This window comes from Dinoponera quadriceps, unplaced genomic scaffold (genome assembly GCF_001313825.1).
Source record: "Dinoponera quadriceps isolate SergipeBrazil2010 unplaced genomic scaffold, ASM131382v1 scaffold3004, whole genome shotgun sequence".
NCBI lineage: Eukaryota > Metazoa > Arthropoda > Insecta > Hymenoptera > Formicidae > Dinoponera > Dinoponera quadriceps.
The window spans coordinates 204161-226185 of record NW_014556999.1 but is presented as its reverse complement, the minus strand read 5'-3'; the positions used below and the strand labels follow the sequence as shown (position 1 = coordinate 226185).

Below are 22025 nucleotides of genomic sequence, written 5' to 3'. Positions count from 1 at the left end.
CGTATTCCTTGAGATTAGCTATTTTTAATTTCTACCTTTATATAATATCTTCTAAACTAAAAATAAGATTTTAGTTAGAAACTACTATGACATTAAAGACTAATATGCAGACATTTATACATATATTTCATAACTATTGGCCATTTTGTTTTGAAAGAAAGCTCATAACTTATAGTAATAGTCGAAATGTATATACATAATACATATATTTAAACATTTATATATTTCTTTCTCATTTTCTCTTTTTCTTCCTCTTTCTATTATCTGTGTATCTCTGTTAGATCAACTGATGTATATAATATTAAAAATAAAAATAAAAATGATATTTTCTTATTAGCGTTTATCTCAACTTCATTTTAAACTTATACAGATTACGTTTCGAAATTTACTGCCAATAAACTAAAAACCTGTAGTTTATGTTACATATATTAGAGATGTTCAATACTCGCAGTGAATATCGGAAGACAGCCTAAAACAGTAAAACAAATATATAAGGACATAATTTTGCTTGATAAATACTGAATTTATAAATGGTTCCCTCAATGCGCCACTAAAAACACGACACTAATGGGCAATACATCCTTAAATGCATCATCGTGCGCTTTTATTCGGCCAAGCGTATTCTCAGTGATCTCGCGCCTTTTGATCCGGAAACGCGGTTTATACTTATCTTGTCGAAACGTGATAAAGACCTCGCTACCTTTCCGCGAACGACACCCGACGATATGATGCGTCCTTTACACATGAAGAAGAGTCGTGTGACGACGTGCGCTCGATTCCGTGGAATATGTAATGACAAATTGTTATTATTTGTGTACGTTGCGTCGCATCTGTGCATGCATTAGGCCGTAGAATGTTTGCCGTCTTGGGCTGTTAATTAACATATGCTTCTGCTTCTTTTGATTGATCGCGCGAGGTGTGCGTTTTGACATAAATTATATATTTTCGAAACTACACATGCAAATTACGTAATACTCGCCGCCGCTATATCTTCGCGTGCAAGCCAACGTGACAGTTATTGTCGCGGTATGCATGCGCACTTACCGTGTTACAATTACGAATATACCGTTGAAATGGTACCATTACCGTGATATATGCGATTACGTGCGCGTCGGCCGACACCGTCATGTCCTTATATATCACGGTGTAATAACACCGGTAATTTACCGAATATTGCATCACACACACCGGCATCCTGTTAAATAATATCGGTTCGTACATTCGTGTACTTTTAAGTACGTCACTACCGCGATAAATCGCGTTGTTGTCGCAAATTGTATGTGCGTAAAACAGCGAGTTATTTCGAAGGGCTGATAACACCGGTCAATATGAAAATTGTGATCTTGCGTCGAAACGGCCAGTTCTAGATAGTCTATAACGTAAATACGACAATTAAAATCAACCCGTAGCTTTAATTTTCGTTATATAATAAAAAAGGGTCGGAAAGAAATTTGATTATTTTAAGCTTTCGTGGTGTGGAGAAAAGGAGTCTTCGAAATTATCTCTTAAAGCCTTTTTTGAGACGGTGTATATGACAGTCCCGTAAGAGTTTATGAATAAAACGTGTGTTTTAATTTTCTGTAGGAAGATAAAGTCTATTCCTTCGTTGTAACATTCGTTATTTCGAAATCATTAAACAACCGCTAATAATGTTACATTTGAAAGAAATAATTTTTCTGACAATATGAAACTTAAAAATAAGAAATTGTAGTAAAAATATGTCCTCTCTCTGTTGTTTTACTTTCGCACTTCATACTATCAATTTATAAAAATTAAAATATAGCCTATATTCCTTGACCTACAGCTAAATAATTTTTTTTCCGTTTTCTTTCATTTTCTGTTTCAACAGATGAACTCAAATAGCAAAGACTGAAATTCGGAATGGATGCAGTGATACGAAATTTGTTGATCATTGTAATTGTCCGAACGCATAATTCTGACGCGGATGCCGCGATGGAAATTTGAATTGCATTTTCGCGACGCTCGAAAGCTAGAGCTGACGGTGATATTAATAGCCATAGTCCGAGATGAGTGTGTCGTTTTCGTCCGGTGAGATTCCACGTTTCCAAATAAACGTGTCCGACCGACAATTTATCATTCGTCTTTCCGATCGGTGGTCTCTTCTCAATCTATTCGGCAACTACTCGAACGCATCGAGAACGATGTCTAATGGGAATCGGGATTACCATCAGTCGTAGTTCACGCGGAGATGTAATGTCTTATTATTAGATCAGCTTTGCGGAGTTTGCGGTACAGATTAGAGCGCAATACGAGGGCGATCGATAGAGGCTAATATCCTGTCGAAACATTATCAATGTTATACACCCCGTGACGCTTCGCTCATTTCGTAGTAATACGATGTGTGTGAGTTGACGCGATGGATGAATCTTGCTTAGAGACGGAGTAGAAGGATTCGTTGAATTAGCGCGACTATGAACGAACCAAACATATTTTGGTTGAAGAAAGCAGAATTCCTGATCCGCACGACCGAATTTTGAATTCGCAAAAATTAGAAATTCCAATTTTCAAAACGAAAACGCGTTTAGTTCGTTCATTATCATCATCCACGAACTGTTCATTAATTCATTGTCACGTTAATTTAACTAAACTTTTTTCTTCCTGTAGAAGTGTCGTGTGTAAGATAATGACTTTTCTCGTGTTCCAATCGCGAGTTTCGCGATAAAGTACAATATATATATCAAACACGGTAGCGTCTTGCGCCAAGTGTCTATATACGTATGTCTGACGTAAGCCGCCCCATCCGTCATATATTTGTAGTTCAGGTCAATGTGAACAAAAAAGTTCTCCATCATTTTGCAAAAAACCAAGCAAAATTTTGAGTTATTAATTAGAAATGCCTCTATACGTGGCCACTTCAATAATTGAGAAAAAATCCGAAATTTTGCGTAGTTGTACGCAAAATAGGACTTTTTTGTTCGCATTGATCTAAACTACAGATATACGCTGCGTGGAACGGCTTGCGTTAGACACCTTGTATAATACAACAATGTCACGAGAGACGCTATTATGTATTTTTTACAGAGAAAATTTCTTGGATTATGCTATTCTATGCCGTTCTGCGTAGACGTAATTCGTTTCTGCTTTATACCGGACATATTGCATTCTTCCAGGTCTCGTGCCGTTAGATGCTATCCAAGAGGCCATGGGCCACATGGGCCCGTGGCACTTGGTGATCGTGATAGCAATCTCCCTTGTCAAATTCCCCGTAGCCTGGCACCAGCTTTCCATCGTGTTCCTTGCGCCACCTACTAATTTCACGTGCATCGATCCGTTATCAGCCACGAACGAATCCACGTTTATGAAATGCGAAGTGAACGTAGGGAACGGCACTGTGGAAAAATGCGCTAGCTTTAAATACGATAAGCGAATATTCCGAGAAAGTATCATAACGCAGGTCAGTCTCCGTCAGACACGTAACATTTTTCTCTGATATATAATTCGTATACTATAATATAACCTGATATAATTTAAACTATAATTATTAATTTATGCTGTAATATTTTTTTTGAGATTGAACGAAATTAAAAACTTCATAGTATTTGATAAACAGCGCGAGCTGCAATAATTGAAATGCAATGATCCTTGTCTCCTTTTTCAGTGGGATTTGGTGTGCGATAAAGAGCAATTGGTGAATGTTGTGCAGTCTTGTACAATGTTCGGCGTGCTAATTGGCAATTTAATTTTTAGTGTAATAGCCGACAGGTATTTCATTTCACTATTACCATGTAATACAATATGAACACATCAGATTTGGATACGTTAATTTTTATTTTTAACTAAATTAAGTTAAAAATTACTTAAATCAAAATGAACTTAATTAAAATAATCAAGTTAATATCAAATTAAGTTATTATTATTTAGTTAAAAGACAAGGCCATGTACATATAGTGGCGGACATATACTTACGTACAGTTAGGAAAATTAAGTTTTATTCGTTGTGTAGTTATACATGAAATAGTTAAACAAAAGTCCATTATATTTCTTACAAGTTTATATTATGAGATAGCAGAACACTGTTTATCAATTTACAATAACTAAGAAATTTCTTGTGTTTGTTTGTGTCATATTTTCTGCGGACACGCACTTACGTACACTGTGGTAATATACACATAGGTCAACATTTCTGCAATGTAAACAATACTTATTAGTATCTATCGAGTAATGTAAGTAGAGAGACGTGTTGTGACAGCTGTGATGAACAAACGAAAGAATAACGCTAGAACAACGTCAGCAAATACAGTCGGTTTTTCTTTACGGTTTTTCTTTACGAGGAACATTATCTGGCGTTTCATGACGTTTAATATGTTATATAGCTCCATAACAGATATTCCAAGCTTTGTAGAAATCTTCCAATAAGATTTCCCATTTTTGCGAAGCTGCTGTCTTTGTTGTATTTGTTCTGACGTTATATTCTTACGTTTGCTCATCACAGTTGTCACAACACGTCTCTCTACTTACATTACTTGATAGATACTAATAAGTATTGTTTACATTGCAGAAATTTTAACCTATCTGTGTATTACCACTTGTAATGTTTACATTACAGAAATTTTGACCTATCTGTGTATTACCACAATGTACGTAAGTACGTGTCCGCAGAAAATATAACATTTGAGCAAACAAACACAAGAAATTTCTAAGTTATTGTAAATCGATAAACATTGTTTTACTATGTCATAATATATTACTATGTTTCACTATGTCATAATATATGTTATTACTATGTTTTACTATGTCATAATATATGCTGTTTTACTATGTCATAATATATGCTAAACTTGTAAAAAACGTAATGGACATTTGTTTAACTATTTCATGTATTAGTACACAACGAATAAAATGTAATTTTCCTAACTGTACGTAAGTATATGTCCGTCACTGTATATACACGCATTTTTGCATAATTAATTTTTTCATCATAGATTAAATTTATGCTAAACAAAGAAAAAGTAGTCTATTGTAGAAAAACACCGACTGTTTTGTGCAGCTAGTGTTGAAGGAGACCAAAAATATTTGTTGGCATTTTTTTATTTTTCTTACTTTATATTATAAGCCGCTCACAATGCACATGTTAGTTTCATGTACGTTCTTTAAACGAATGTAACATTTCATAATCGTATTATATATGTTTAAATATTATAATATTATTATATTACATATGTTTAAAGAACATATATAAAACTAATTATTCTGAGTGATTTTAATATTGGTGAATTATTTTATCTTGTATAAAAAAAAGTTAATAAGTTAAAGTTAATGCATTTGATAAATTAACTGGTTTATATAAATTGATTAAGTTGAAAGTTACTAATTTGTTAATTTTTAACTGAGTAATTAGTATTGCTACTAGTAATTGTTACCCAATCCTGGATCATATAAATAAAAGATTATAATGCTGCAAGCTTATAGCAATTATATACATATCCATGTCTCCCTCTCATTCCTTGTTTTCTCCATTTGCACAGAATCGGCCGGAAGAAGCCGTTGATGATCGCAATTGCATTACAGTCGGTCACGGGATTCGCAAGCGCGTTCGCGCCGTGGTACGAATTGTTCATAATGCTGAAATTCATCTCCGCTTTGGCCACTGGCGGCACAATGCTTGTTAGCTTCGTTTTACGTAAGTCTAACGCGTCGTCACAACGATATCGTGGCGCGCCTCTATACGAATGAAATTAATCGATCAATTGATTGCAGTTATGGAGATTGTTGGGGTTGAATGGCGGTCGACTATGTCGGTCCTGTTTCACGTGCCATTCTTGATCGGGCATCTTATGAACCCGTTAATATCTTACTTAACACTGACGTGGTCCGGCTTCCAAATGGCCATCTCGATACCTTCCATTTTCCTATTAACATATTATTGGTACGTGCAGCAATTATGTGTGTTATTAAGGCTCCTGTGCTGCGGCCGTCTTGTTAATAATGTCAGAAGCGAGGAAATCCATGTCCAGAATTCATGCGGCATATTTCAGGCAACACGTAATATTTGTAAAATATTTCATAAATATAGATATTAAATATTTTATAAATATTCAAATGTCCGGGAAAGTCAGATATGAGAAAGATTGTGATAAATATTCAAAGATATTTATGAAGAATATTTTTGAGTATTTATCACAATCTTTCTCATATCTGACTTTCCCGGACATTTGAATATTTAAAAAATATTTAATATCTATATTTTATAAATATTGTGTGCTGTCCGTATGTTCAAATAAAAAGATATACAAGAGGAAAGTTTTCGGAATATTTTACAAGCGCGTCGAAACGATCACAAATGTTATTTTGTAGGCATATCTTTTCTATCTACCCACTATCTTTGAACAATTCTAGGCAATACGTTTTCTCGCTTTTAGTGTCACCGAACAAATTACTTCTCGCTAAGAGTATAAAATTCGTAATATATTTACCACACTGAAAGACGTAAAAAAATCGTACAATATTTACTACACTTAAAGCAATCATGAGGAACTAATGGATTTTTTTTGCGAAATAGGGTCATCCCAGAATCACCGAGGTGGTTGTTAGTCGTAGGTAAGTCCAGACAAGCGGAACAGATTATGCTGAAAGCTGCCGCTCGGAACAAGATACCGGTGGAGAATGTGAAGTTAGCCCTCGAAATTCATGAAAGTCAGGCGGCGATCCGACTGGGCAAAAGTAACGAGAAATACAATATCACACATTTATTCAGAACTCCGAATATGAGATTGAAGACTATATGCGTGGCGCTTAACTGGTTCTTTTGCGGCAGCTACTTCTTCGGGCTGTCGCAATACTTGGGTCATATCGACGGCAATATTTTCATCAATATTGCCGTTTCGGGTAATTGACGTAGCTTCCACGCCCGTTGAATCGTTTCTCTCGTATCGTGTAAAGTATAATGTCTGCGTGACGTTTCAGCCGCCATGGAATTGCCGGGAACCGTGATAGTCCTGTTTCTGATCTCACGAGTTTCCCGCCTGAAGATCTTGATGAGTGGAAACATCCTGTCCGGCATAAGCCTGCTCTTGATACCTCTGATAGCCAACCCGAATATCCGGGTGCTTTTAACTTCGTTCGGTCTCGTAGGTGCGGCTATCAGTTTCCCCACGATATACCTGTATAGCGGCGAAGTGTATCCGACTGTCGTGAGGAACATCGGCATTGGCCTGGGAAGTATCGCCGCCAGGATCGGAAGTATTATCGCACCGTACATCGCCACGATGGTAATTGACAACTTGTATATTATAATGTTCATTACATACAATGTGCTTCTTATAACAAAAACAATTTGTACATTGATCACACCCACATGACAAATGATGAAACTTCTTGTGCGTTATATGTTTTCAATGATTAACACAAACACGATAATTTTGTATAGGGTAATATCCAATCGTGGATACCTCCAGTAATATTTGGCGTAGGACCAATAATAGGCGCCATGTTCTGTCTTTTTTTACCAGAGACCATGAACTGTGAATTGCCAGAGACCATAGAAGACGGTGAAAATTTTGGAAAGTATGTGTGTCGCGTGTGTTTTAATAATTAAATAATTATTTAAGTGATTAAATAATTCCGTTACAATGTTATAAACATTCGCCAATATCAAACTACTTTTTATGCTAATAAGTATTGTTTATTTTTACAGGAAGGAATGTAAAAAATGTGATATATCAATGTGATGATATACTGAATGCGTATTGAATAGTATATAATACCTTTCACAATTGTAATTCGACCACCATGTGAAATCAAATATTGGAATAGTGCCTTAAAATTCAACTATATCTGGTTAGTCTGTGTTAGCAGACTAATGCTTTGTCTATGCAAAAGACAGATTGGTAATAATTTATTATATTTTTTTTCTAATATCCTCTCCGCAATGTTGAAACATTCTGTGCTTAAAGAGAAAGGAAACTTTCGTACATAATTTATACTATGTTACTGTGTATATATATATCGTTATAATATTAAAATTTTATACTATTGAAAAGTTTTACAAATACAACATATATTTGCGGTTAACTCACATTGTATTAACAATGTATATTTCCGCAAATTAACTTACCAATATTACCTCTTAAAGTTCGAAATTATTACAAAAACAATATTCGCAATGGGCATACATAATGTCTATTTGAGATTCGAATATGCAGCAAAATATTTGAACTTACTCGTTGCTGCAATGTCTACGCACAATTAATGTACAATTTCTACATGTATTACTATAACATAATAAGATATTTTATATATATGTCATAGTAATACACTCTTTCTTAAGATACTTTGTAAATTACAAATTAATATAGACGAGAGATATTAGCTTATTATATATATATAGATAGATAGATATCACACATAATTAACAATAGATTATTCTATCAGATGTATCAGTATTTCACTAAAAATTAAAACAACGGAACCTTCGTATTATATCGCAACTAAGATTTCGAGAGTATTCGTGCTTCCAAGTAATAGCTATATGCAATGATAACAATTTGATTTCATCACACGTGTACAGATCTCAACTCGAATATATACAAAAATTCGAAGTAAGACAATATGATAGCGTTTGCGCAAAAGTGAATAGAAATCTTGACTGTAACAATGAATGAATGTAACAATGTTACATCATTAAAAAAAAACATTGCAACTCTTGTTGTGATAACATATTCGTATAAAAAGGAAATAAATTAATGTATAGGTTCAAATTAGCCTTTCGCAAATTTTGTGCGTCAGCATTAGCAGGTAGGATATCTAGATTGTTCGGTATGAGGTGTAAAGTCTGAGAAACTCTAATATGCTGATACTAAATAACAACGCCTAACTTGTTGTTGGAGCCGAATAAAATATTTTTGTTAGGTAATACACTCACCACGCCGTTAGTTCGCTTATGTACAGCGTCGAACATCTGATTTCCATACTTAACAGTGCTACTTAAAGATCCTAACCAAGAGGACACAATACTTTTAGAGGGTGCCTTCTCCACAACATTCGTTGTGCCTGCAATAATATTTCTTTAATCATATGTAGAAATATAAGATACATTGTTACGTACACTCTGTGCTCGACGAATATATTTTTTTATATAAAAAAGAGAGGAGAGATTTTATATAAGAGAGAGAATTGGGTAAAATAAAACTTACCTGTCAAGAATTTGATGATCGCATTATTTACGGCGTCTGGTTTCTCCTGATGCGGAAAATGCTGCGCATTTGGTATAACTTTAACACTGGACGTCTCTACGTACGCGGAACTTTCGATAATAGTTTCTATCGTAATAGAGGGATCCATATTTCCGACTATCAACAGCGTCTTGCTGTCAATCTGTTCCTCTATATTCAATCTTGTGAAGGGGAAATTGCGGTAATAATTAATCGGTCCCGTCCAGTCCTCTACGAAACACAGTTTTAATCTTTCATACGTATAAGAGCGATTGCGAAGAATAATGATACGATTGCGAAGAAGAATACGTTATGTGAAGATTAACCTTTTCTGCTGAAAGTGTATTTATATGCTTCAACGTAATTTTTCTCAGGTTCGTTTCGAGATATCTGAAGATGTTGAAACGTATCATTGATGATCGATAAGTCTTCCTTAAGTGCGTCTATTTCCGGTAGAAATGGCAATCTGCTAAAATGTATCCACCTGCGAAATTATTTGTTCAATTAAAGAACGTGATTATAATATATAATATCCGGAATATCTTTTCGGAAATTGTTATACAATAGATATAATCCAGGAAATATTCGTAAATGCACTCACTTCCCATCCAACGTGAAGTTTCCTGACACTCTGTTCCAATAGAGATTAGGGTGCGGGCTGGAAATAGCGATAAATTTGTAAATGAGATCCCTGTGCAGAGCAGCCATGTACCACCCTAGAAGCCCTCCCAGATCATGGCCGATTATACTACACGTTTTCACCCCGAGAGCCAAAATGAATTGCTTCAATTCGTCTATTATGATGTCCACTTTGTAAGATCGCTTGTTGGACGGCTTATCGCTATCACCGAATCCCTTTAAATCTAAAGCCACTACCCTGAAACAGCGCGAAATGTGTGTTATCATCGACACATCAGACTGTTACATAATATCTCGTAGAATGTCGGCAAAAAACACCTGTAATGTCCCGCGAGACGTTGGATTTGTTCGCGCCAGGATAACCAGCAATCCGGGAATCCGTGCAACAACAACACCAGCGGTTTATCTTTGGATCCCGCCTCTACGTAATGAAACTTAACTCCCTGCAATCAAAAGAAAGGGAAAGACATGTTGAACGACAGAAAAATAAGTATCTACGTTTCTTGCTTGTTTTCATTCGCGTACACAATATTTAATTGTTTTACTATTCTCCAGTATGCAAAGTCACGATATCGTGCAATTATAATAAGTGTTTTAGTATGTCACATGCATTACAGGTCAGTTAGTCAATAGTCCCATTGCGAAACTTATTTTCTTATCATTACTGATATAGCGAATATGCACTATCTAATATGCAAAGTCACGATATCGTTGCGTCGATTACAATAAGTGTTTTAACGTGTCACGTGAATCACAAGTCAAATCAGACTTCCATATATAAATGCAACTTTCGGTATTGCGACTCATAATTTTCTCTATGGTGTAATATGGTCTTCACAAATTTTCCTGGTCGAAAGTCTCCTCCTTTCAGACTAAACAATTCGATATCGTCGTATTTTTTAAATTTACGGATAAAAAGACACAATGAATTTATAATTGCTCATTTCACAGATACTATTTCTTAATTGGATTGCACTCGCCATTTGAAAGACAAATACGTTAACTTTCGCGGGGAAATTCACGCGACAAGGTCAATGGAACATTTGCGCATACGAAATATACAGTAAGACTTGTAGCGAATTATTACAATAATATAGATATTTTATTATTATTATTATAAAGAAACCACTTATAAAAGTTCAAGGTTCAATATACTTATGTCACTCTATCGCTCACTCTGTTACTAGGCACAATAACTATTATATTATCTCTAGATAAGACCTTAGATTAGATTAGATCGTTCTTAGTAAAAAAAGTTCTTTACATTTAAATAACCACGCAAATTTTTGAATTATTAATTAAAAAGCCTCTGTACACGGCCATTTTCAATAATTAATAACTTAAAACTTTTGCGTGGTTGTTTGCAAATTGATAGAAGATTTTTGTTCATATTGACCTACAAGTATACAACAGGAATTGCTTGCGTCAGAGACACCCTGTATGCTATTATTACACGTAATATGTACTGTGATATATAATACACAGCATGTTAATGTACATCGAACTTGTATCACTCAGATCTATTCTGATAATTAATATCGGAGGTTCATACCGAATTGGTTGAAGAAAAGGAAACAAATATCAATTAAATATAGTCGCTTATCGCAAAGGCCGTTCCCCGGTCGAGATGTTGTAAACCAAGCGCTTTATGCAACGATTTATTCTTTTGAACGTTGCCGAGTGTCATCTGCGTTCGTGACATTCCGATATCACGACGTGAGGCCCCGGCGCTACGATTCCATATCAGACTGTGATATATCTTCAATTCGCTTTGATTAAATTACATCGTTATAATTAACGTTGCTCGGAGATGACGCGAACAATTCGACTCCATTGTCCGACGATCGTCGAAGACCCGAAGGCTTCGCTACAGGAATGAAGAAGTCTTATATTTTTCGCTTCCAACGTAAACCGTGTCGGCGTAAATAATTCTTACAGATAATAAACACCCGCCCACACATTCTTACATTGCATCCTCCGGTTATATCAGACACAAACCCCGATATCGCTGCGAGTGTTCCGCGGCAGCGATCTTGAAACCACCACAGAGACGCGTTTCGAGTGCAGCCTGTTGAACCTGCCGTGGTGCCATCGCGAGTTATCGTTGGGGTCACAAAGAAATACACTTATCCGCTCATATCTCGCGTGAATATTTATTCACGCCACCCGTCGACGTCATAAGATCGAACGCGATCCACTCGGTAGAATACTTCACCTCACCTTGATTTTCACGTAGGAATGCGTGCCGAAGCTGCTGTCGATCAGACACGTCGGCGGCCGGTCCCGTTGGCGCAGCACGAAAAACTTCTTGGGATCCCATGCCCATTTGAGCAGCCTCTTGGCGATCAAGTAAAGGCCGTAGACGAAGGACAAGAAGTGCAGCTGGATCGTCTCGAACGTGGATGCGCGCACGATCCTGTCGTCCATGATGATCATTCGGTCGCGATCGAGGAATCGAGGACGCGATCGGAGTCCGGTGCTCCGGTGTAACTGCGTCGAGCGGGACTCCCGACGGGAACCTGTTCCGCTTCTTGTGATGACACTCGAAATGTCTTCTGTACAAACAACAAGGCTGAAGTACCCGAGCGCTTGTGTGTACGCACGTCGACGACACGTGCGTCTCGTCACGCGTGCGAAACGGAGGGAGAGAGAAAGAGCGCGCGCGATATCACGCTCCGGGTCGCCGTGACGTCGCACGCGTTTCGGATTTCGGGATTTTCCCGAGTTCTCTCAGAGATTCAACGTAATTTTGCACAGTATCAATGAATCTCAATCGTTGGATGTGATAGTCCTCGATTCAAACACGCAATATTTTCGACCTCGCAACCGAGTTTTTCGAATTTCTCGCTATTCTTCAGATACAGTAGCACTGATGATGAAATTGAGTGTTGATCGCTCATGGAATCACGACGATACGACACTGACAGTGAAAAATCGAACTCTCTCAGCGCACAGCTTTAAACGAATTACACGCTTAGAATGACGACGCAATGAATCGCGATGAAGATCGGTATCTAGCGGTTCATTGGCGTGGATTTGTACGTTATCACTGTCTACTGGCGGAGCGAGTACGATTGGCTGGAATTCTCGATCGTATGAGAGCGGAGGCCACCGCGATGAGGTATCTCTCTGCCGAATCTGTCCTCGCAGACTATCGCTTGGAAAACAGACACGCCGATGTGTCCCAGGATGTGTTTATGAGTTTCTTCCACAGGCGCATTTTTCTTCGCAAGCGTGACATTTCGACATCGATAGATCCATCATCACTGATGACCGGCAGTTCCGATAGCGGTGAAATAATCGCTGAAAAAAGAGCAGAGTGAAATAGAGAAGCGCGAAAATTATGAGCTGGGAGATGTAGCCGCGACACTTCCTCTGCGTTTTCATTCTGCTAATATTCTCGCACCGGTCGTACTGATAGAAAATTATAGTTACTTTCGGTGCAAACTATACTCACTTTTTTATTTTTATTTATTTTTATTTTTATTTTATTTTAACCTGTTTCATTTTAATTTAATTTTTAAGATAAAAATAGGTAAGCCATTTTTCTAGTAAATGCTACTACAGTGAAAATAATCTTACATAGATATTGCTACTGTTATAAAATATGATTGGCACTAAAAATAATTATAATTTTCTATTAGTTTACATTTTACAATTTTTAATTTTGGGAAAGATCATTTTAACATGTTATATAAGGTCATGCGTTCTATTTCGAAAAAATATGAATCAATGAGTCCACGAAAATCGTGTACATCTGTTATCGTAGATCGAGAGATATAGTAATTCGTGCAACAGAAAGAAATTAGTCACGTGCTGTATTATTAAGTGATACAACGTGCAATTCGAAAATGTTATTCGGAGGCTCCATTCTTGAGAAACGTTCCATCGACTCCGGACCCATTCACTCGCTTTGATTTCAGCCCAGTACACGTAATTAATAACTACATTTTCTTACCAGATTGTAGTACGAAGTATCTTGTGGAAAGTTTAAATCGTCAGGCGACTGCTGTTGAACTGTGGACTGCTATTGAACTGTACACGCGCTGTCTCACTTCAACTCGCCAGTGAGACGTACGATAGCTTATAGCTATATTTATCTTCATGATTGCGAGACGTGTATTCTAACAAGTCTGTGACTCACACACTTTCAGAACCGAGTAATCTTCTCTTCCGTGGATGCCAATCATAGATCGAGATTTATATTTGTATCTTATCTCCGTCTGAAATGTTAGTTTCGTAGGTACGTGTTGTGAAACATAGATTTTGTCGCAATTCTGCTAATTCACATTCAAGACCGGCGTCACTCAAAGCCGTCTGTTTCAATTTATATTCTCCAATTTGTTACTTATATTTATACAGATAATATAAAATTCATGAAATACTCTTATGTATATCTTTTGCATATAATTGGCACTTCCGCAATCGGCATATGTCTCATCGCGTTCTATAAGAAAAACAATTGTTATTAGTACTTTTTAAATGTTTCCCCCGAGAGAGCCTTGCGTATTCTGTTTTATCGACACAATCGTGTGACATCGAATGCCAACTATTTATCTACAACGGATACATTCTCATAAAGCTGTCAATAGCTCGTAAAAAACGTTGCGTTGAAGATCTTTTAACAAGATGATCGTCATTTTTTAATGCGTAAAAATATACTTATATTCGACTGGTGCAAAAAAATTGGCAGCGGTGGGATTCGAACCCACGCCTCCGAAGAGACTGGTGCCTTAAACCAGCGCCTTAGACCGCTCGGCCACGCTACCAGTTGTAGCTTCGTAGGGCCACGAATCAATTTTCCAACATTCGCCAATCCTCATATTTTATTCAGTAATTTATTGGAAGGAAATATAGAAGTTCGCAGTTCGTAAGCTGCATTTCATGTATAAAGTAGTTTTTAAATGTGGATTCGTGAATTATGGATTTATCTCATTCTTCCTTCAATTTCCCGATTACGGGACTTCCGATGAGGCAAATAACGTTGCAAGCAATCGCTCATTGTGAAAATAAAACGAGTCATCTTATATTCCTCGTCTCTAGAGCAAAATTAGAAGCTATCGAAAATTCGCTGACAGGGTAGTAACTTAATCGTCGGCTTATTGGCCGCTTACAGCGTGAACGATGACGTAATCAACGTTTAGAAAACCCATAGCAAGGAAAATTCCGCTGTTTTTTATACTGTACTTTTCATCTCACTTTCATATATCTGATCATCTCAGATATATATATAACAATGCGTATAAAGAATATAAAACGTGACACAAAATCATGCAATTAAATGCCATAATGAAAAAGATAAATAACGAAGAAGTAACTTCGTTATTCAAATTTCAAAGACCTCGTAGCAGATGATACAATTGAACTTAATATCTCTCTGTATTTCTCTCTCCCTCTTTTCCTTATTTTCTCATTTTTACATATTTTTTATTTATGCCCGATTTTTAAACCGTTTCTTTTCCGTCACAGAGACTTTTCTACAGGCTCACGAGGTCTACACGGGACCTCGGGTTACACCACTGTCACACTGTGGGCGTAGATACCGCGTGGATTAAACAAAGGCAGTCTCCGGGCGGGGCTTTCGATCGGCGCGCGTCGCGCATGCGGTCCCGATCCGGCTGAAATTTCGACCCGCGTCACGTCGTAACGCCGCCGAGCGGCGCGGAGCGAACGGTCCGTCACGCTCATCTTCGCTCGTTGCGTGTGAGAAGAAGCGAGAGAAAGAGAAACGAGCGCGTCCCTATTTTTTTCTCCTCGCCCGACTACCGGAGCACGCGTCGGCCATTTTGCGCGCCGACTTAATATTCGCCGCTCATTTTATCCGCGCGCCCGTGTAACCCTATATCCGCGCGACGAGTCGCGCAATTGTCGCTTCTTTGTTCTCATGAGCGCAAGCCTAATCGGGAGCCCGCTCCGACGCAGCCGGGGCGAGTCGCGTGGACTCTCGCTGTCTCGCGGATTAGTCATCGATCGGCGGGCGTGATCGCCGATCCGCCTGTCCGCCGCTGTCGACGACAGGTGGCCTTTGCAAATTGAAAATTAATCCAATCGGATTGCGCGCGTGCAGACGCACGAGCGGGCTCCGTCTATTTGGACAGAGTACGGCGGATGTAGGAGATCTCCACCTAGGAGCCCTACGGAGCGATGGAGCGATCGTGCGGTCGAACACCTCGCCCGTGGAATCTAGTCATGGTTGCATCATTATCGCGAGGTTATCAACGGTTGAGATTAGATTGAGTTCCAATCAAGCTTTTTACAGAACGCCTAACAAACCCAGTTCCATCATCGCTGAAGTCGATCGGTTACGTTCGACGCACGTACCTTGACGTAGAACGTGTCTCGGATCAACGGATTACTCTTTCCAGTCAAACTTCCCTTTACGAAAATGTCGAAGTACCGACAGCTTTCGAGATGTGAGCGATTGAGAATAAAGAGCTCGTCGTAAAACTGATTTGAGTCTAAAATAGCCTAGTACGGACGGTAGGTTAAAGATTGCCACATTTTTTTTCAACGAGTTTCGCAACGCATCCCGTGTCCAATAAGAAAATTTGTTTCTTAGAAGATAAAAATGTAGTATAGGCTCTCTCAAGATTTACAATCGGTACAAAAAAAGTCTATAAGAACCGACAAGTTGCGAAAAAACTTGCTCTCAGAAAATCTCGAATCTCACAAGATAATTTTCCTATTCAACACGGGTTGTGAGAGTCATCGAAAAAAAGTGTTGCAACCTTCAATCTGCCGACTGTACAATGTAATGACAAGACGTGAGAGACTCCGCAAAGTCTTTACAAACAATAGCTCAGACGTGTAAATGATTGTTACATCGAATTACACGCCAGGCGACGAATTCGCTATTCCGCTCCGGATCCGATAGCTTTGCACTTCCATCTTCGCCCGGAACTTGTTTACACCCGCCGAAGCTATTCGTTCGTTCGGTTTTGTATTTACTGCGAATGTGGCGGTGATTAATCGCAATGCGCTGATTAACCGCGACACGTCTGCGAAGCCAAGAGAGAGCGGATTCGCCCAGCGACGCGTTGCGCGGCATCCTCGCGCGCCGAATTAATCATTTCAACAGCTGCTGTCGCATTAGCGGCAGCGGATAAGACAAATGAACGTCGTGGAGCTTGTTAAGACGTAATCCGAGAGATGTGTCTGCGCCGTCTCCCGCACCCACCTCCTCCGTCTCCGTCGCTGCCGCCGACGCCGTCGTCGCCGTCGTGGTCGTACATCCGTCGTCTCATCCGGGATTAGACGCTTCTATATACCACGGGTAGAGAGAGCCATTTTCTCCGGCGATCCTCCTTTGTTTACAGCTACCATGCAAGTTTTCCATGCCTCCAGGTGCCACCCTGTCAAACTGGAGCTGTCAAAAACACGTGATAATGAATGTAATATTCATGTTGTCGGCGGGTAACACTCGATAATTTGAATTCGATGGCTTTTCAAAAATTGCTCTGCTAACTTCCGTCAAGCTCTTAAGACACAGTAATTACAATCGTGACAAATAACGCAGATAAATTAAAAAATATGAAAATTGTAAAATGATAAGATTTTAATCTATATAGCTTTTTACACTGAAAATGAGTTTGATTGAATCTACCTGATACTGCACAACCAAACGCGTTCTGTTTGAAGGAAACGGAATTTTCGGGTACGAGAATCAAATTTCGTTCATGGGAAGTAGAAATTTTGTTTCTTTCAATCAAAACACATTTAGTTGTCCGTTGTCAGGTCGAACCAAATTCATTTTTCAATATACGCGACATAAATTATAAGGGAGTTGGATTATCATGACTCGTCACGATTCGTCCATTCTGTGAAAGAATGAGAGAATATTTCTATGATACCTCTCTCATATTGATCACCTAGGGACGATCGTGTCGTTGCAGCGTGAAGATACGATCGTATGAATTGTTCCGATTGGGGTGGACGTCGAGGAACGTGACGTTCCGCGTTTCGTGCGACCGTAGTCGTGATTTGAAGCGTCTCCGATGACAGATAGTGTCAATGCGGGTACCATCGGGAGACCGCGTGAATCACGATGTGATCTTCACCTGGCTCGCGTTGTCGACAACATGAAACACGATTGCTCTGCAAACGTATTCCTCGTTCCCTCTTTCGCCTCTCTCGCGAGAACAACTCTAGAAATGCCAGGCGTGAGAAAATGAAATGCCTCGCAACCTCTAATTGTGTCGGGTCACGTAACCCATCGACATTGTGCGATATCGTTTCAACGATATTTATCTCACGTTCTTTCATATTTTCTTTCATATTTTAACGTTAAACTATTGACATTAGCAAACTCGATTTTGACTCGTGGAAAATAATCGTTACTGTTTCTCATAATAAAATAATAAAATCTCTATATACTAGCATTGTTACTTATCTATTATAAAATATAATAAATTATACTTTCGATCAATATCAAGAAGAGTCGTTTCGTTTACACTTGCGTATCGTTTGCTTAATATTCTCATCATTAAAAATATGCAATACACCCGTTAAACATAAAGATTTGAAAAAAGAAAGATATTAATTGACGATCGTTAAATCGACATCTCCCTGGAAAAAAGTCACCTTCGACGAATTGATTCGTTAAAGTGCTATACTGTTCCCGCCATAGGGTTGACTTTAATTATCAGCGAGTGCATTATCGCGAAGTGCGACTACGTGGAGCACTTTGTATATAGAAATCGACTTTTCAAATACGGGTACGTAGTCGACGGCGTTCTTCGATTCTACTTCGCTTTTGTCGGGCCGAGTATTGCGCCTCTCCATTTTGTCATCCCCCAGCGGGGTTTCAATGTTGTAACCATGGAGACGTCGCGTTCCCGCAAGGGGAACGTGTAAAGGGTGTCGGCTGTATATACGCAAGTATGGAGAGACTGCCATTGTTAAAACTTACGCATGTATCGCGTTTACGATGTGTTAATAAAACTGCGACATTATCACCGCCGTTGCTGCTTTTCACAAAACAATATCTATTCAATAATATTATAATAATTAGGGAAAATTCGTTAATTTCGTCGATAGCAATGTAAATGAAATTTGTTAATTTTGAAGACATATGTATCTCTCGTATTGATCAATAATGTTGAGATTATATTAAATTTTATATATGATACGTGTGTGCGTATTATGTAGCAAATGAAACATTAACAGCGGCGTTATGTGATTATCGTATCATTGATGTCATACACAGAGAAAAAGATTTCTTTGGATTTAATAAAATTTAATTGAAATAAATTTGTCTTTTGGAGCAAACAAATGTTTAATTCAATAAACAGAATTGGTTTCGCAAGCAAGAAATATTTTTACGTCAAATATCATATTTCTATCTTCATGCAAACATTATAATGTTTGTCACAAGCAATAAATTATTTAAAAGAAGTAATACTATGTTAGAAAAATATTTAAAAACTTCTTTCTCACACACAGTGAGAAACAATATTTAATATATAATGAAATAAATTATTTTTTACTAAAAACTAAATGATTATTTCCTTTAAATGATATTGTTTGTTATATCAAACAAACAAATGGTTTACTCTAATGAAACAACATTTTCAATCGAACAAAATGATATTTGATATTAAATCATGTTGTTTATATTAAACAAATCCAAGTCAAACGTATATATTGAATCCAAAGAAACCTTTTTCTCTGTGTACGTACATGACAGTTGTTAAAATATCGTATAACGAAAAATTCAGATATGCGCGCGATTTCTTACATCTTGCAGAAAGATAATAGTTTCATTACGACTGTTACACGGAATGCTCGCCCACGAGTATTACGTAAGACGAAAGGACTGACAAGAAAATTTGCTCTCGAACCTGTCAATCTTCCAGCATGTCGCGTCGTGTCCTCGGCGTTAAATGGCCAATGAGTTTCATAGGAGCCATTAAGGGGTTCTTGATTCGTAATGAGACTCTCGAGGAGAGCCTTATGATTATCCACCATTAGGACAATAGAGAATAATAGTGAGAGTGAGAGGGAAAACGGATGAGAGTCTATTGAACGTCTCGTCCGAAACGTAGCTTTGATTGTCTGCGAACCCTATCAGAATCGAATTCAGTTTGATCCACCATTAAATATATTTAATGCCAATTAATATTCACGTATTGCGACGTATATTAAACATGATAAAATAAAATTCTGTGCCTAATTGAGTTGATTATTAAATATAATATCGCACAGTCGAATTTAGAGTAGTATTTTTTCTTCACGCGAATCGCGCGTCGATCTCGCTTGTACGAACAAAACGTACACGGCGGCAAAAAAATCATTGTGTTCCAAGCGAAGGAACCGTTTGTTAGTTCTGGGCCATGTCACGAACGCAATTAGTGAGTGATTTGTCAAGCACTGCGAAGTCCTCCACAGTAATAGCAAAGGACTCTCCAGCCGCTGAAGTGTCCTTCCGGTAGCGACTGCATTTTGATTTGCGCCCCGGCGCACTTCCGTAAAGTGCAAGTTCGTTTTGAACGTGAGCAAGCGAGCCTAACACGTATATGAGCCGATCTTTTTCTTGTCTCTGCGTCTACTCCGTTATTATTTTCCAGCTCGACTCCCGATCGAGTGAACACGAATGATGCAGAAGCCGCACCTCGATCGATTCGCCATGTTTAAGCCGAAGAATAGCACGCATGTTTTGACATTCAGTGAAATAGCGTTTTCGTACTGTTGTATACTGCGAAAGTAACGAGACTAATTTTATCAATCGTTCGCTGATATCTTAAGTTGCAATCTTTTGATCTTTGAAATTGGCTCTTAACATATTGCCAACCGATCAGGTAGATTTATCTTTTACCCGATGATCGTTGACTGACCAATCAACCTAAATTTTCGATGATTCTTTATGCAGAAAAATTATTATTTTTAATTTTATTATATTGACTTATGTTGCAAGAATTGTACAAATTCAAATCTAAATATGTTACTGCGTCTATTATTTACAAAATATATGGCTTCAAAGTCTGCATACAGAAAATTCTTGTTGCATAATACAGCATATTAATAATTTATTAGACTTGCATTGTGTGACTGGAATATATTCATATTGAAGCTAAATTTATATATGACAGTAATATTATAGTTTGATCAGATATATTTTTAACCTGTTTGTATATAAATTTATCGTATACATACAAGGAAATATCAAAAAGATAAAAAATGTCCCATGATCCCATATCCCTTGATATATGCATTTTTAACGTATATCCTAGATGAACAAAGATTACTGTGGCACTTTTTCGGTTTATGAATGTTTATATTTTCGAGAAAAATTCTCTGCGTGTAGGGAGACGTAACTCGCGCGGTTTGGCAACGTGTTAAGCTTCACTGTGATATTTGAAGAGCGATACTTCCACCCGACGCGGTGTCTCTTCTCTGGGACCAGTCCTTCGTCAAGAAAACAGTTTCTCGCTTTCTATCGTGTTTCTTTAGTATACTAGAAATATCTCTTTCGGTTATTTGTCAGCTAGTATGACCCGAAGATGGCGAGGTTTACTCGAGTTTCTCGGGCGAAACGATCGGCTGATCTCTGAGAGTGAGACGCGCTGCTACTTGGCCGTTTCGCGTTTCGAAATCTTGACGTTGCAAGCAGGACGTATCTTTGCAACGGAGACGTATTATTTGCGGGAAAGGAATCGTTCGCGCGATCTCAGACCGAACTGAGGTCGGTGGCCGGTTGCTGTTTACACGCACGGGAAAATCGTGCGGCGGTGAAGGTGGTTTTAGCGGGTCCGGGTTGCAACCGGACTCCCATTAAAGCAACACCTATTGTAGAGAGGAACAGGCATTGTGGCGGCATTATTGTGCGCGACGAAGACGCATTGTAATTCACCGTGCCATTCTCATGGCGAGCACCGTTTCTCTCGGCGTCTAGTTCGACACCTGGTAGGTGTAACGTTGCCGCCATTTTCCATTATAAGGATAATTTGATACATATCGCGACCGGGGGTTCACGAGGGTCCTGCACGAGGCCCGCTCTCGTATACCACGAACGGTAAATACGTCATGGTCTATCTCAATTCCTCGCTGCAGGAAGAACAGAGTACGTGACGACGCAATCTTTGATTCTCGCACTTGCGAAGATTGCATTCAGAGGCAACCGTCAGAGTAAAGTGTTTGAGCATGATTGAAATAAATAAATTAAACCAAATTAAAAAGAATATTTTGTCTTCGAGACTGTGCTATATAATATTGGATCAG

The 22025-nt window shown here is 38.3% G+C and overlaps 2 protein-coding genes and 1 non-coding gene across 3 annotated transcripts; 1 reads left to right on the top strand and 2 right to left on the bottom strand.

The window, feature by feature from the left end:
• The first annotated feature begins 366 nt into the window (after positions 1-366).
• Positions 367-7744, top strand: LOC106748565 (organic cation transporter protein-like). The gene is made up of 9 exons (XM_014627225.1): positions 367-789; positions 3132-3415; positions 3620-3723; positions 5487-5641; positions 5719-5887; positions 6521-6846; positions 6925-7229; positions 7388-7524; positions 7655-7744. Exons 1-9 carry the CDS (start codon positions 726-728, stop codon positions 7686-7688), a joined length of 1578 nt encoding a protein of 525 aa, XP_014482711.1. The 5' UTR covers positions 367-725; the 3' UTR covers positions 7689-7744.
• A 189-nt stretch (positions 7745-7933) lies between these two features.
• LOC106748566 (epoxide hydrolase 4-like) lies at positions 7934-13859 on the bottom strand. Its single transcript, XM_014627226.1, has 7 exons — positions 13768-13859; positions 12030-13112; positions 10128-10252; positions 9772-10047; positions 9497-9654; positions 9153-9401; positions 7934-9009 (listed from the first exon to the last, which is right to left on the bottom strand). Exons 2-7 carry the CDS (start codon positions 12243-12245, stop codon positions 8816-8818), a joined length of 1218 nt encoding a protein of 405 aa, XP_014482712.1. The 5' UTR covers positions 12246-13112; positions 13768-13859; the 3' UTR covers positions 7934-8815.
• Positions 13860-14496: 637 nt separating this feature from the next.
• On the bottom strand, positions 14497-14578 carry Trnal-aag. Its single transcript has one exon. It is a non-coding gene; the product is annotated as a tRNA-Leu (tRNA).
• Positions 14579-22025: the final 7447 nt, after the last annotated feature.

What these genes read in the sequence shown, in the direction of transcription:
- LOC106748565 (XM_014627225.1), top strand. Translation starts at nt 726, where the DNA reads ATGATGCGTCCTTTACACATGAAGAAGAGTCGTGTGACGACGTGCGCT. An exon ending in TTTAGTGTAATAGCCGACAG is followed by an intron (nt 3,724 to 5,486) that starts GTATTTCATTTC and finishes CCATTTGCACAG; the next exon opens with AATCGGCCGGAAGAAGCCGT. An exon ending in GCTTGTTAGCTTCGTTTTAC is followed by an intron (nt 5,642 to 5,718) that starts GTAAGTCTAACG and finishes AATTGATTGCAG; the next exon opens with TTATGGAGATTGTTGGGGTT.
- LOC106748566 (XM_014627226.1), bottom strand. Translation starts at nt 12,245, where the DNA reads ATGATCATCATGGACGACAGGATCGTGCGCGCATCCACGTTCGAGACG. An exon ending in ATTCCTACGTGAAAATCAAG is followed by an intron (nt 10,253 to 12,029) that starts GTGAGGTGAAGT and finishes TTTTGATTGCAG; the next exon opens with GGAGTTAAGTTTCATTACGT. An exon ending in ATACACTTTCAGCAGAAAAG is followed by an intron (nt 9,402 to 9,496) that starts GTTAATCTTCAC and finishes TGTGTTTCGTAG; the next exon opens with AGGACTGGACGGGACCGATT.